Source organism: Hippocampus guttulatus, chromosome 18 (assembly GCF_054856545.1).
Source record: "Hippocampus guttulatus isolate MCC_2025c chromosome 18, RoL_Hgut_1.0, whole genome shotgun sequence".
NCBI lineage: Eukaryota > Metazoa > Chordata > Actinopteri > Syngnathiformes > Syngnathidae > Hippocampus > Hippocampus guttulatus.
Window position 1 is genome coordinate 5,281,097 of NC_141278.1, and position 14,591 is coordinate 5,295,687.

Genomic DNA, 14,591 nt, shown 5'->3' on the forward strand with positions numbered 1-14,591 from the left:
ACGCAAATATAATGATCATGTCAAGCAGGTTATTTAGGGCAAAAGAAACTATTCAGGTTTATCACCTGATCAAGTGGGCGAATACAATGTTGTTGTGCCGAATGTAATCAGTGTAAAACTAATGAGTAATTTGTGTTAGATATCGTGCTTTTTACTGTTACGTTCTAATATTGGCGCCAATTATTGGTCAAGGCCTGCTAGGAAAAAAAAAGCCAAACCAAAAACACTACGTTTCCCATGATGCTTTGGAACGTGTCAGGCAAGCCACCGCCTTTCTCACAGGTCACGTGACTGCCAACCATGGCGTCCCTCACCGTATTGATATAGGCGTATCGCTAACATGACAACATAGCTAAAACAATCGCCATTTACATGACCAGTGGACAGATTTCAGCGCTAACATGCAGAAAATCAAGTCTCTCATGGCCCGACAGGTAAGTGAAGTTAACCTACGTAAAATGACTTGCCTGACCTTTATTGCAGACGCAGCTGGAGAACTTGCTAGCATGATGGCTAAGGTGCTAATTTGACAGGTGTCAATCGAGTAACCTAGTCCAAGTGCACGTATAACCGGCGTAGCGGGTGTCTTGACTTTATAACAGGCATGTCCAGCTCCGGGCCTGGAGGGCCACTGTCCTGCCTGTTTTCCAGCTCTCCCGGCTGCAACATACCTGATTCAGATGATCAGCTCATCAGCCAGCTCGGAAGCAGCATTAGAACGTTCCTGATTATTTGAATCAGGTGTGTTGCTCTTGGGAGAGCTCGATAACAGGCAGGACAGCGGCCCTTGAGGACCGACTTTGGACACCCCTGCTTTATAAAATAACTAGGATATGAGGAAAAAGCTCATTGTATGCAAACCACTGTGCGTTCGTATATAACGGACATAACAATCCCATAATAGTGCATTATTTACTGTCTGTACAATATAACAGAACACAACACTTCGATTGCATTTTTGGGGATGAATTTATTTTTGTCGATGATAACCAACGTAGACATAATACATTGCTTGACACATTGAAATGCCCTAAGATTTTCACAAAACTCTGATTTCCGTCTTTTTCCCCCTTCGATGAGCACTTGACGGTGACAAAAACAAGTTTTTCTTTTGCCTCTTCTGAGATTTATGTTATTTTTCCTGCTACCAAGCTTCGAAGTTGTTTTCCCCCCAGCAGTTTTTGTTTCAATGCTGGCGACATTAAGTTCCACAGAAAGTAGAGCAGTAAATGTCAAATTTTAAGATAAGATAAGATAAGAAAACTTTTATTTGTCTCACAATGGAGAAATTCCCAATTTAAAGGAGCAAAATTATGAAAGGGAGAAAGTAGAAGACAAAAGGTATATAAATAAATATAAATGTAAACTATAACCAATAAATATCAGCGTATTAAAAATTGGTGAGTGGGGGGTGAGTCCAGGTTTTCAGGACCGTCTATTCAATAGCCTTTTTTTATTATTCTTATTATTATTGATCTGTTTTTAATTTTCACAACTGCAGTGGTGCCTTGAGGTACGAAGCACCCGACTTTCCAACCCAGGGCTCAAGACTAACTTTATGCCCCATTTGCACTGCTGCAGCCAACTTTTTTTTCTTTGGTGCACCAGCGAAAAAATTAGGTGCACCCAAATTTCAAAACCAGAGTTTCATAGATTAAAACTTTTTTCTTTTTTTTTTAAATAAAATTGCTGGCGGTCATTACAGGCAATATTGACAGGTGAATGATTAATTTACAATCTGGTCATCATCATAAAGTTAATAATTTGAATCACAGTTCCACATGACAGATATGCGTTGAACTATAAAAAAAATTCATTTTTTCCCATATTTTAATGTAATTTTGTTTATTTCTATCAGGGTCTAAAAAGCCCTCAGGAGAGTATGACAGACCTCAGTCCCACGGAAAACTTGAGGATCCCAAGCAAGGTAAATTTAAGCGGCCTTCTTACCATTATATAGATATATTATAGTGTCGCTCCATGTTTAATATTTATTTTTTTGATTTTACCCCCGATAAGAACACTGAGATGATGGAACTTTCTGCGGTTTTGTAATGAAAGTACACCTTTTGAGATTAGATTGACTGCAATGGAGGGGGTTCGAATTTACCCAAATATAAGGTGTGTATGTGTCAGAGTCTTACTGCCATCGTGGTTCATTACAATTCACTCCCAGGAGGTTTCCAGGAGCAGAAGCGAGACTGAAGGCCAACATTTATTTCAATTCAGGACTTCATCTCATTTACCACCGAACCCAGAGTGTGAAATAAGTTCTGCTCCAGTAGGTCACTCTTTTTTTTTTTAGGGTGAATGGGAACACAGTCAGTTATGCTTAATTGCATGAGATGACTCAGCAGATTGCTACCTTGTAACATGGTTTGGTGCTCATTTTAAATGAACGTTGTCCCTTTTGAATAGTCGGCTTTGTATCCATTTCTCAGTGAACACGAGCAATTATTCAATTTTTTTAGGATCTCTAGGTTGACTCTTTTTTTCATGATTCAGGGGTCAAGTCCTTGTTCTTCATTTTGCTTTGAGAACAGCAAGAAGTACGGAATCAGTGTACAGTTGCAACAGAATACGCAAAAGTGTAGAAATGTCACCTGAGAATGGAATATCTGTGGGGAACCATGACGACAGAGGATGCTCGTTGCTCGAGTATACGTTTGCCCAATGACTTTGATTTTTCATCACTTTCACAGCTTGACATCATTCCTGTCTCACGAGTCGCGATTCAAATCATTTGGCTTTCACCAGGAGCCGAGAGTAACATCTGGCTCACTGATGGTCGATGAACGAAGATGCATCACCCATCATCGGACGTGACTCGCACATTGAAGGATTGTCGTCAAGTTTAATGAATTGATTTACATATGTTTTTGGGGACAAATTTAGTCATAGAGTAATAGAAATGGAAAATACCGAACAAATTGCTTTGGTGGAATTTTCTGTGCAACATTTTCCTGCATCGCCAAATTCTGCTACGCAAGTTGCGTGTACCCTCTTCCATCAGCAGGGGTCCCCCTTGCTTTTCTCACAACGCAGCAAGTCGAGTTGAGAGGCTGCATGTTCTCTAACAGAAATGAAATTTGAGGCTATACCACAATGTTTTTATTTTGCGTTATATAATTTGGAGAGGGCATGAGCACAGAGATAAATCTGCATGATTTGGTCGGGGTCAGTGCCTCTACCTTACACTTGAGGTCTGAGGTGTATGAGCGCGTGTGGTTAAAGTTGGCCTCTGTAAATAATCTATCTACATTCATGCCTCGAAAGACTGTTCCATCATGGAAATAATAAGCCCCCTCATCTTGCTAACCTAACCTTCATCTCTGTCCCACGGGAATTTACATGAAGCTCCCATTGTTGAGAAACGCTTTGTTTTTGAGCAAACCTCCCGGCTATCAAGGTCCGTTTTATCCCGGTCCTGATTGTCATCATTCAGTGAGCACTCGAGACTTTGATATACCCTTTGATTCTTTGATAGTGTCTGTTCAGTGTCCTGCAATTTGAATGCAAATAGATTTGTAATTTCCGGGGCTACCCAAAAAAAAAAAAAAAAAAGTAACCTGGGTGAATGAATTTCCACAGAGGATGATTTTTTTTTTTTTTTTGCGTCATGCCAGTTCAAAGTGAGATCTGTTCAAAGCTTTTGAAGCACGAATGCATTGAATCCCGAGGACTCTTTCAGTTTGAGTTGTGTGCAAGTTTTCCGCTTGACAGCAAGTCCAACGAAGGCGGGCGACCATTGGGGAAAGGGACAGAAGAGACACATCTTTTGTTTTGGATTTACGCTCATCCGTCTGTCTTCGGCTCCCTCCACTAGAACTTCCACCAGCAATGAGTCATTCAACCCCCACCCCTTCTTCTCCGCCCCGCCGCCCCCTCTCACTTTCTCTCCCATTTGAGTTGATTTTCCCACCCACCTTTCGTCTGGCCGCCCGTGATCTCCTGTGCCTTCACCCCTCGTTTCCAATCTCAACGCACTCGCCCACACATTTCCCTCGGGGCTTTCGCTCTCTTCTTCACCTGAGGCGAATGGCACAGAGTGCTTCATTCACACGCTTCCCCATCATCCGATCACGTTATCTGAATGTTGTTCTGCTGCACCATATACTTGTACATATATGATCTGATGCGTTGGCTTTATTACTCAGCATAATTGTCCGATACAGAGGTGCGAGCGCGAAACATGCCCACCAACAAACTTGGGGAGGGTCACGTGTGGCACACTTGGCTGCCTCTCGGCACACTCCAGACCGATAGCAGTGTGAGAGCTGCTTTGGTGCTTGGTGGGTGTGTAACAAGGTTCTCTTAATCAGACTCATCTTATGTGGCCTGTACCCAACGAGCTCGACTGTGGACGAACGAGCTGGATTTGAATCGGCACTGTAGCGTGCGTAAAGGCTGCATGCGGTGCTTCAATTGCCTTTATTTTCCTTAGTCTACATCAGGGTTGTCAAATTCAATAATTACGGTTTATTGCACTATTGGTTAGGTTACTGTAATGGGGGTTTGGTAACAAGAAAATGCTTACAATATGTCTTTTATTTATTACATATGAGAATTTTAAATTTTGGTGGAGCTTTTAGCAAGCATCGTGGAAGTTGACATGTTTGATTTGCTTTCGCGGGCCACATAAAATGATGTGGCGGGCCAGATCTGGCCCCCGGGCCTTGGGTTTGACATCCTTTTCTGTTTTATTTAATCCTTCCATACATCCTGTAAGCTGATAACATAGTAAACTGTCCACTCTAGTAGTCGCTGTCCCTGAAAAGGTTCATGTAACCACGTCTTAGATTTTTTATTGTAACACGAATTACTGAATTGCTTGTGTTTATTTAAAAAAAAAAAAAAAAAACTTCGGAAGAGGACCTTGAAAAAAAATTGCATATTAAATCGCAATATTGAGGTAAAATTAAATCGGACATGCGCGAATTGCCGAAGTGCCTATGGATCGTAATCCACATCCAACCTTGCCAAGTCTATTTTTAGTTGCAATAGATTGGAATGTGCTGATGCCTCAATGTATTGATCCAACACATAAAAGAAGTCGCAGTCAGCATTACGCGTACGTGAGATGTTTTATTTAGATGTGCGCTCGAGTACAGAATGCGTATATGTTCCGTATGTAAAGCCTTATGAATTCAGATGTGGCTACGTTTGTTTGCGTTTCATTACCTTATTAGTCTCTTCGGGTTCACCTATTGCAAGCTGACATTGTTTGGCTTTTAGTGACAGTTGTTTGATTGATTGCTACAAGCACAGATACCCAGAGGGTTAAGAGCAGGGGTGTCTAACAAATTTTTTTGTCGTGGGCCCAATTATAGTTCCCTTGGAGGGCCGTTATGACTGTGAAACCATATAAGGAAGTCAAGAATAATGGTTTATTCAACTTTAGTTGAAGTTACTGTAATGAGGGTTTGGTAACAAGAAAACTTACAATGGCTCTCTTGTATATTACATATGAGAATTTGAAATTTTGGTTAAAATTTTAGCAAGCATCGTAGAAGTCGACATGTTTGATTTGCTTTCTCGGGCCACATAAAATGATGTGATGGGCCAGATCTGGCCCCCGGGCCTTGACTTTGTGGTTTAGAGGATGAATCCAAATTATTTGCAAAGTAACTTGACCTCCCCTCGAGTGCCAAGCCACTCTATCGTGCTTGTTTTCTACTTTTACAGCCTCGCTCATCATTTAACTGGAACGATTTTGCCCGCGGTAGCAGCAATTTCCCCTTTCAAAATGCCACCTATCGAGACCTTCAAAGATCCAGAAAGTGCATTTGAAGTGATGTTCATCCACGCTCTTGGACCTTTGTTATGCCGTCAGCAACTGTTCATCAACTATTTGCCTCGTTATAAACTGCAAACTTGAGACATTTGCTCACACTTTGTCATTGACCCGTGACCACAAACCTGCTAATTAACACTGTCGGTGGTGAGAGCTTCAAATCTGAAAGAGCGTGCGGCAAGCAGCCTCGGCGGATGCGCAGCATGTTAATCAATAAGACTCTTACGGTTCTCACGAGAACTCTGAAGGGGAGGGAATCTCCTTTTTTTTTAAGTCATTCATTTCCTGGCTTTGTTCCCCACAACCCTGACCGATATCCCTCATGAGAGCAGCGCAATGAAATAACATGTAATCTTCTCCCAAACCACACTCCTATTCCCTTTCCTTTTCTTCTCTCTGCCCCTTGTTATCCATCTGATTTTCATTCAACCCCCTTCTGACTTTGTCCTTAAGCCTTGGTGAAACTCCTCTGACTCCCTTCTTCCCGCAATGCTATTTTATGTAGACTGCTAGAGGTTTTAAATTTTTTTTAAACGTTTCTTGGGCTGATTGTGTGTTTCCCTGCGCCGGAACTGTGTGAACGGTAAACCGAATTGTCTGTGGGTGTTTTAGGAGGAGCTGCGAGAGCTCAGGGAGCAGCCGATCGACCCTCAGGCCGAGCAGGAGATCATCGACGGCATCGAGGAGATCTACTTCTCCAATGACTCTTTTGACATGGTGCAGCACGAACTGCAGGTCGTGTAAAAATACTCTCTGTTTCAAAGTGCTTGACGAACGACGGAATGAATGACAACTCGCCCTCCTGTAAAACTGATGAGAAGACCGGCTCGCAGTTTCCACTCCCCCCGCGGTAACGGCAGTAATTCCATCAAGGCCACCGCCCGCGATAGCAATGCGGTATTTGCAATGCCTCCGAATCCGTGATCGTTATTTTGCGCTTCCTGGTTTCTCATCTGAGCTGCTGCCACTTCCTCTTCTCGTTCCATTGACATCCAGACTGATGGATTGTATCCACTGAACAGAAGGAGGGTGTGAAATCTCATTAGATTTATCTTGGTCGCACCACACCACCTGAAATGAGACTCTCAATCAAGGGGAAAGTAATTACCTATCATCCTTTGGGGCATGGAATTGTAATATCTTCTTTACCCAGCTGAGTTTGTTTGCTATTTACTAAATAATGTCCGCTGCCTTCTTGGCCCAACCTACATCTGATCTTCGGGTATAAATTGAGGTAATCATTTCCGTTTCATTGAATATAAGAGCAAGTCAGATCAGCGAGACAATCTTGAACCCCCTCCGAATGCTTCGTGGCATATATTTTAAATTCAGATACCGAGCAGCAAATACCTCCTCGGCTCTCCCCGGGTTCGAACTTTTTCTAATGAGGATCTGTTTTGAAGCAGCAGGAGACATCGCCGTGTGATGCGTCTGTCAGCGGCTGGCGTACAAATAAACTTTGTTGTTGTTTTGTGTTTGTTTAGAAACTCCCAACCGAGTTGAACCTGCAGGACTTGGAAGAGTACCGAGACAGACTGAAAAGACAACAGGCTGCTGTAAGTCACACACGCTCACAGAACGGAGCTGAAAAGAATGTTTCCCATTTTAAAATGATGACGGGTACGACATGTTACAATTGTTAAGAAAAAAAAATCAATATAAACAGAAATTGTCCATTCCAGGCTCACATTCTTGCCACGACCTGTATGAACATGTGTTAAGTTTTGTGCGCCATTTTTGCTGAAAATTTTGAATGTCTTTTTGTACCGCAATCCTTACTCCGTTATCAAGCCTCTCTCTTGAACATAGTACCTGTTCCCCCGCCAGTATGGCAAGTTAGCTGCCAAACAGCCGGTAAATTGAGAGCACCCCAGACTTTATGTGACCAGCAGCGCGGCGAGCGCTATGTGTTTGTAAACACTCGGAGTACATCTTGTCGCTTTCCCCTAATATGTCACAGTTAGCTTCCGGGCACCTCTGGAGAAATAGCCATGGCAACTGTTCCAGTGAACAGTCGCGCCAAAACACTCTAGCCGTGTTGTTCGGTGACACCTCCGACAGTTAGCGAGTTTCAGTGCCATGGGGCATTTGCAAAAAAAAAAAAATTATTATAAGCGAATAAGTGCATGGAAGTGAGTGCTTACCCGCAACCCTAATGAGGAAAAGCCATATGGAAAGTGGATCGAAGGAGAGAAAAATCAACATCATTCAATTGCTTGAGTCAGTCTGCCGGGCTCTGATTTTAGTCAACAATCAAATGACAAATATTTTGTGCGTTTTTTTTTTTCTTCTTGTAGCGCAAAGCGTCAAGAGGAAAATAAGAAAAAAATCCTCATGAGAGTCATTAAAAAAAACAAAAAAAACCACAAGCCTCTTTTTGGGCGCTTGAGTTATGGTAATGAATTGCTTCAATTGGATGCTTATGCCGGCTGGCGTGCAGTGAGCTTCTGGAAACGTCCCAGTCAACAGATTGAGAGTTAATGTATGGCTTGTGTGCAAATCTAAAGTCAAAGAAATGGCATTCATTTTCACCCTACCATGAACAGATGGTCTTAGATATGCATGCAGAATGTTTTTTTTTTTTTTTTGCGGGATCTAAGAGTTTGCGTGCAACATGCATAATAATGCAAAACCCAAAGGAATGGGAAAAGGCTTTTTTTTTTAAAAACAGGATTTTATCAACGAGCAACTTAATGAATGATTATTTTCGAGCAGCCTGATAAGGAATCGATTTATTTTGAGGTGACGTCAAAAAAACGTGAGCCATATGATGCGGTTCATCTCACCGCTACTGATGTCCCGCTGCCAGGAATGAAAAGACCATCTAGGCTCGTTGGTAGCTTTTATGTGTTTGTACATTCACGGTGTGCACAGCCAGACTCACTGGTCGCGCAGATCATTACTTCTGGGATGTGTAGTCACTGTGTGAAATGAAGCTTATCCCTGTGCAGAAGCAATGATGGTGCTTGAATATGCTCGCCGCAGGGATCCCCTGTGACCGGCTTCCCTTTTGTCCCAACTGAGATGCAAATATTTCCCCATTCGTAATGAGATGACAGACGGGTGCATCACCCGTACATATTAGCTGCTTTACCTGAATCCTCTTTGCCTTGGTCGAAGAGGCATTTTGTGTCATTTGGGGAGAGAACATCTGCCTTGTCTGTCCGCCACCGCATCTGAGCTTAATTGGCAACTCTGACTCACTCCCGGCAGAGGTTCATCTCCTACCTAATTGCCTTTGCGCACTGTGAGACCTCAGCCGCCGTGAAAACCGGCGTAATCCAAAAAAAAAAAACCACGCACTTTGACTCACTCCACAGAAGCGGTAGCTGAGCTAATACCAGAGACGGCCATGTTCTAATAACCTGGTTCGAAAGCTGCTGCTGAAAACTTCGTGTGGCTTTGATACCTTTGCTTAAATCCTCCTTGGAAAGGCACTTTGAATTTAGCGTGTGCGTGCCTGTAGGCATGCGTATGCGGTGCTGCGAGGGGCAATGAAGTGCCTGAACGCCAAATGTACAATTTAGGGCAGCATATCATTCATTACATGAAACGAGGGCGAACCACTGAATCACTAAATGACACCACTCCTTTAAAATGGATGCACTCACTGGCCACAATTGAGTTGACTAATATTGAAATAAGATGAGGTGTAGGAGCTGTATCGTCTTGTTCATCCAATCATATACTCTATAGATATGTATCTCTATCTATATATTCACACTCTTGATTTTGAGGTTGCACTGCCCCAGCTGTTTTCTTGGGTGACATCTGGGGAAAAAAAGTTTCTCTGTTCTAACAGGGCCATTCTCATTCTCTGCTCTCTCTCTTTCTCTGTAGGTTTCCAAAAAGGTTGCTGATCTCATTCTGGAGAAGCAGCCTGCTTATGTCAAGGTAAAAAAAAAACCAAACAAAAAAAAACCCCACAAAAACTTGCACTGAACAGCTTCTTTCTGATGTTCCTCACTTGAACTAAAATCACCAAAATATTTATTTATTTATCTTTAAATCTCTCAATAAAAATCATACTGTGTTAGCGTCTCAGTTAATGCCCTCTCGGGTGATCTTGTGAAAGTACATCAGTTGGAAAGATCGAAGAGGCGTTAGAAGCTTTTTTTTTTTTTTGGGAAATTCAAAATATCATCCTGAATTAAATTAAAACTTAATCCCAGAAAATCCCTTCTTTGCTCCTCCAATGATGTTGCAACGACCTGAAATGCCTGCAACCCATTTCATGTTAAGTGTGAGAGGGAGATAATGTGGTAAAATAAGTCTCTTTTGGTCATGTCTTCATCATCTCCTCTCAGTCTGGTCTTTCTGCAGCAGGAGCGATATTTATTTTGACTGCATATACTTCCAAGTCAGGACCTGGGAGTAATTATGGAACCCAGCACCCACAGGCAAAATGCAATTAATTATTATTAATAAGTTTGGTAAGCTTGACCAGGCTTAACTTTACTCAATTTCCCGGGTGTGTGCGTCCGCCATTTATGGGGCCATCACTCTTCAAAGAATATTTGCTTGCTTCTTGTGTCCCCCCCCAAGTATATCCAATAAATGGATGAGACAGCCAGAGACTGTTACACCTGCGCTGCAAGAAAGAGAGATACCGACGCTCGTTCCTACCAACTGCTGTCAGGCTGCTGAATAAAAAATAGCAACAATAAGATTAATAATAATTAAATGATGTGGAAAACAACTGTAAATAGCACTGCGATTTATCCATTTTGTATTTATATTGCACTTAATTGAACGGTGTTTGTTTGTTTTTTCTTCTTCTTTCTGCCTACATTCTTGCTGCTGGAGGCTGTAAATTTCCCCAGTGTGGGACAAATAAAGGATATCTTATCTTATCTTAAATGAGTTTCGTCACTAATGGTGGTGACGCTTTTGGTCCTGGAAATATGTGGCAGATTGCAAAAATGCAATCAAATGAAATGTTCTTAAGCCATCCGACGGTCAATCTGTGAATAGTAAACTGGTCATTATTTCCGTGACCCCCCTGGTGACTCTGCCGCGTTCAAATGACAGCAGAACTTATTAGCCGCGGGAATTCGCCTCCAGCCATCTCAGTTCACATCCACAAGTTGGTCTACGAAATGCCCTCTGAGGTCCAGGGGGCATTTTCCATATCCCCTGCATTCATGTCATAATGAGTCAAAAGAGAGCCTTTTATTTATTTATTTATTTAAAATGAGTTAAAATGAGCTTGATTTCCTGCATTAAGGGCCCCTGATAGGAATGACAGAAAAAGCAGTTGCCGTCTACATTTTGTCCTTGCTTTGCATCTGTGTAGTAAATCCTGAATAATTTCTGCCTCCACCACCACCAACTCTTTATCTGCTCTCTATGATCATTTTTACGATGTAAACGGAAATGCGTATCGCCGCATAACGCGTAGGCAGCCCCCACGGCCGCCCCGCTTCCTCTCGCCAGCGCTCGCGTGCCGTGTATCGCCCTTCATTGGAAGCATAATTTGTGCAGACATCTCAACCCATGGCTCGCGGCTTAAAAAGGATGGTCTGGTAAGCATCTAATGTGATTCATAGCAATCGAGGGAGTAGCCTTCTGCTGGAGCTTGCGTCTGATCACTGTTGACACCCGCGAGCTGCACATAACCTCCTCTTGCACTCGAAAAAGGACGGATGGGCTACAGCACGACCTTAGCTTTTGTCAGTGATCCGCTTCCAGTTTGACTTTCACGCGTGTATTTTGAAGGCGACTGCAGTTATTTGCGCGTCTTCTCTTTGCTTACCTTTGCACTCGTGCCCGGTATTCCAAAGATGATATGATTGCAAAGTATATGTGCTGCTATACAAGATCGAATGGATTTCCATGAAGGAGCCCAAACCGGGTGGCTAAACACAATCAAAAAGGAATGGGCTGAGTCAGGGACTCAATTATATTTTCACTGGAAAAACATTTATTAGACTCAGCCGTGCGCCTTTCATTGTGCTCCCAAGTTGTTGCGTTTGAAGAGAAAGGTTCAGCCAACCTTGGTGGTCAGACCTGCCAATTAGAATGGAGGTCTCAAGGCTGTTTCACGAGGGAGATTAGAAACTGACAGGAAATAGAGCTGTCGGGGAAGAGATGCCTAATATCAGCCAAACCGTGTTGGCATGTGGCTTCTTACAAAATGCCACCTCCCGGGGTCCATGCACTTTGTAACCTAAATGCCAGTCATCTTTGTTTCATTGCGTTTCCTTGACAATGAAGCAGACTCAAACAGCAGCAGCATTCGAATTGACAGAGACATTTAGTAAAAGGAACCTGTGCATCGTCAACGTGTTGGAGGGTCAGAGTGAAGCCCTCTGATGAATATATGAATAGCAAGGCATTGAGAGAGGGGGGAAAAAATATCTAGTGAGGCTAAACAGCTTGACCTTTACTTGGCATTGCTGCTTTCCCACCCAGCGCTCGTTTGTGGCCATATTAGGAGTTGCTTTGCACTGTTAAAAGTGCTGGCTCACCTTTCCCCTGTTTATGTTGAGAGGATGGACAGGGCATTCGTGCTCGGTTGTACAGAGTTCGCCCCCTCCCTCCCCGTCTTCCAGCATTGCGAGATGCATATATTAAAGAATAAATTAAATTTGAATAATCAATTCAAAATTGTTTTGCAACTGCAAGGCAATCCATCGACAGATTGAGAATTATTCCTCCCATCCCATGATTTATCAAAAACTTTATAAATTAATAAAAATTGTCATCAACAACACTAAAGTGCTAATTGGGCCTTGAGGTAAACGACAAAAATTTTCTGAAGTAGTAACATACTGCCATTATTCACATTATTGTGTTTTTGCGCTCCTGAGCACTATTTTTTTTTGTTTGTTTGTTTGTTTGTTTTTTTTGGGTTTTATTCTGGCGTCCAATCTCGAATTTCATCTCACGCTGACAGCAGGAGCCTCCTCACCCTAATCTGTGTTTACATCGCAGTTGATTTATGTGTGCTTCAGCGTTGAAGAAGCGCTATGTTGGATAAATGGCTGCATCAGAGAAATCAATCTTTTGCCACAGGCGCCTTTTCAACACTTGAGAAAAATTTTGAAGTGGTTCGGTTTATGTTTTCAGGAACTGGAGAGAGTGACGGCGTTACAGACCAACCTGCAGCTGGCTGCCGTTATTTGTACAAATGCAAGAAGGTGATGGTGTGCTTTGTATGCTTGACCGCATTGAATCCTCATATTCTTGTTGCTTTTCGTGTACTTAATTTAAGATCAGATAATCTTTCACTGCTCAAGCAGTACAGCAACACACAGCAGGATGTTAAAAAATGTATTAATAGAACTGAGTCAAAAAACAAAAAAAACTGTTATCATCAATTCCTGTTTTGCTCCAGAGTGGAATGATGAAGAGCAGTCCCTTGAGCCGGATACTACAGTATGTTCTTGTAAGGCAAAAAAATAAATGCTTATTACATCGTATGTTTATTGCAAAAGAAAATGGCTCTCGCTTTGTTACCCCCACAATCAGCCTTGCAATCAAAGATCTTTGGTGTTGTTCAGGGCCAACGTTCTGTCTGATATGCAAATAATAGCCAACCTATTTCGTTCCCATTTATCACACCGCCCTCCTATCTAAATATAGAGTCGGTACTTTTGAAAGCTTTGAAAAGTGGGATTTATTCCATCTCTGCCCTGTTATCGCTTCTCACTCTCCACAATGGGATCGCTCGCTCTTGCTGGATTGGCAATAGAATGGCATCATCCCTCGGTATTTGTATTTATTATTTATTTGTTGTATGTCCGCCATTATTTATTTCTTGACCACCTTTAACATTTTAATTCGGACTGACACACCAAGCTCGTGTGTGAATGTATTCAAAAGAGGGCTGCTCGCACGCATGAATGTCATGGAAATTAACTCAACAAAACAACACCATTAGCTGAGTGTATTAAAGCCAAATCCTTCAAAAAAGGGTATTATTCTGAGCTTTTTATTATTATTATTTTTTTGCAATTTGCCTTAGGCAACTGAGTGTGTCAAAGGAGGGATTCACAGAAGCAAGCTTGGGCTTATTAGCCAATCAGAGAAGGCGGCAGCTCCTGACAAGCCTGCTCAAATCTCTTCGGACCATCAAGACGCTGGTAAAGTATATTCACGACAATAATTCTGCTAAATCTTGTATTTTTATTTTTTATTTTTGTATCTGCACTCAAATTGGAGAGTCATTGTCCTCTCTTCAGGCTTACCCAATATCCAAACGGTTCTCTTCAGCCTTCAGTATATTTACTTTATTTGTGCTTCCCATTTTGCGTGACTTTCTTTGAACCCGCATGCTTTTGGGCTTCTCAGTCAGACTGCAATGAATCAGTTTGATTGGACAGTGTATTTACGACCGACAGAATGTTAAATGATGAAATCCGTATAGTTTATTAGATTAGATTATGTTTTGGACTTTTTTTGTGCATGCACATACTTTTTGGTATGTAATAGTACCGTGTTCAAGTCTTGGTGTTCCCTCCACAGCAAAGAACAGATGTGCGACTCAGCGAAATGCTCGAGGTATTGTACATCCGCCCTCCCACCTGCATAGACATGCTGACGATTGACTTGAAAGCCCAAATATCATTCGAGATTCTGCATCGAGAGCTGAACTCATACAAGCTCTTGACCCTCTAACAAATGCTTCTCTTTTATGAAGATTTTCTGGAGCAACCAAAATCAATATGACCGACACTGAATTTAATGCCTTGTTCTTCTAACAACCATCTTACAGAATCTAGTTTATAAAACCGTGACTGTGAAAAATATGAACCTATACTGGGTAACGTCATAGCTGATATGATAAAATACA

General features: G+C 42.1%; 1 protein-coding gene across 2 annotated transcripts in view; it reads left to right on the forward strand.

The window, feature by feature from the left end:
• Positions 1-287: 287 nt before the first annotated feature.
• The window catches only part of vps50 (VPS50 EARP/GARPII complex subunit), a 48,644-nt gene continuing 34,340 nt past the window's right edge, over positions 288-14,591 (forward strand). For both annotated transcript variants that reach the window (XM_086136765.1, XM_086136766.1), the window contains exons 1-8: positions 288-434; positions 1,859-1,927; positions 6,407-6,529; positions 7,279-7,350; positions 9,635-9,688; positions 12,866-12,936; positions 13,764-13,881; positions 14,264-14,299. In XM_086136765.1, the coding sequence (XP_085992891.1) occupies positions 402-434; positions 1,859-1,927; positions 6,407-6,529; positions 7,279-7,350; positions 9,635-9,688; positions 12,866-12,936; positions 13,764-13,881; positions 14,264-14,299 (576 nt within the window). In that variant the 5' untranslated portion in view covers positions 288-401. The remainder of the gene's footprint in view (positions 435-1,858; positions 1,928-6,406; positions 6,530-7,278; positions 7,351-9,634; positions 9,689-12,865; positions 12,937-13,763; positions 13,882-14,263; positions 14,300-14,591) is intronic.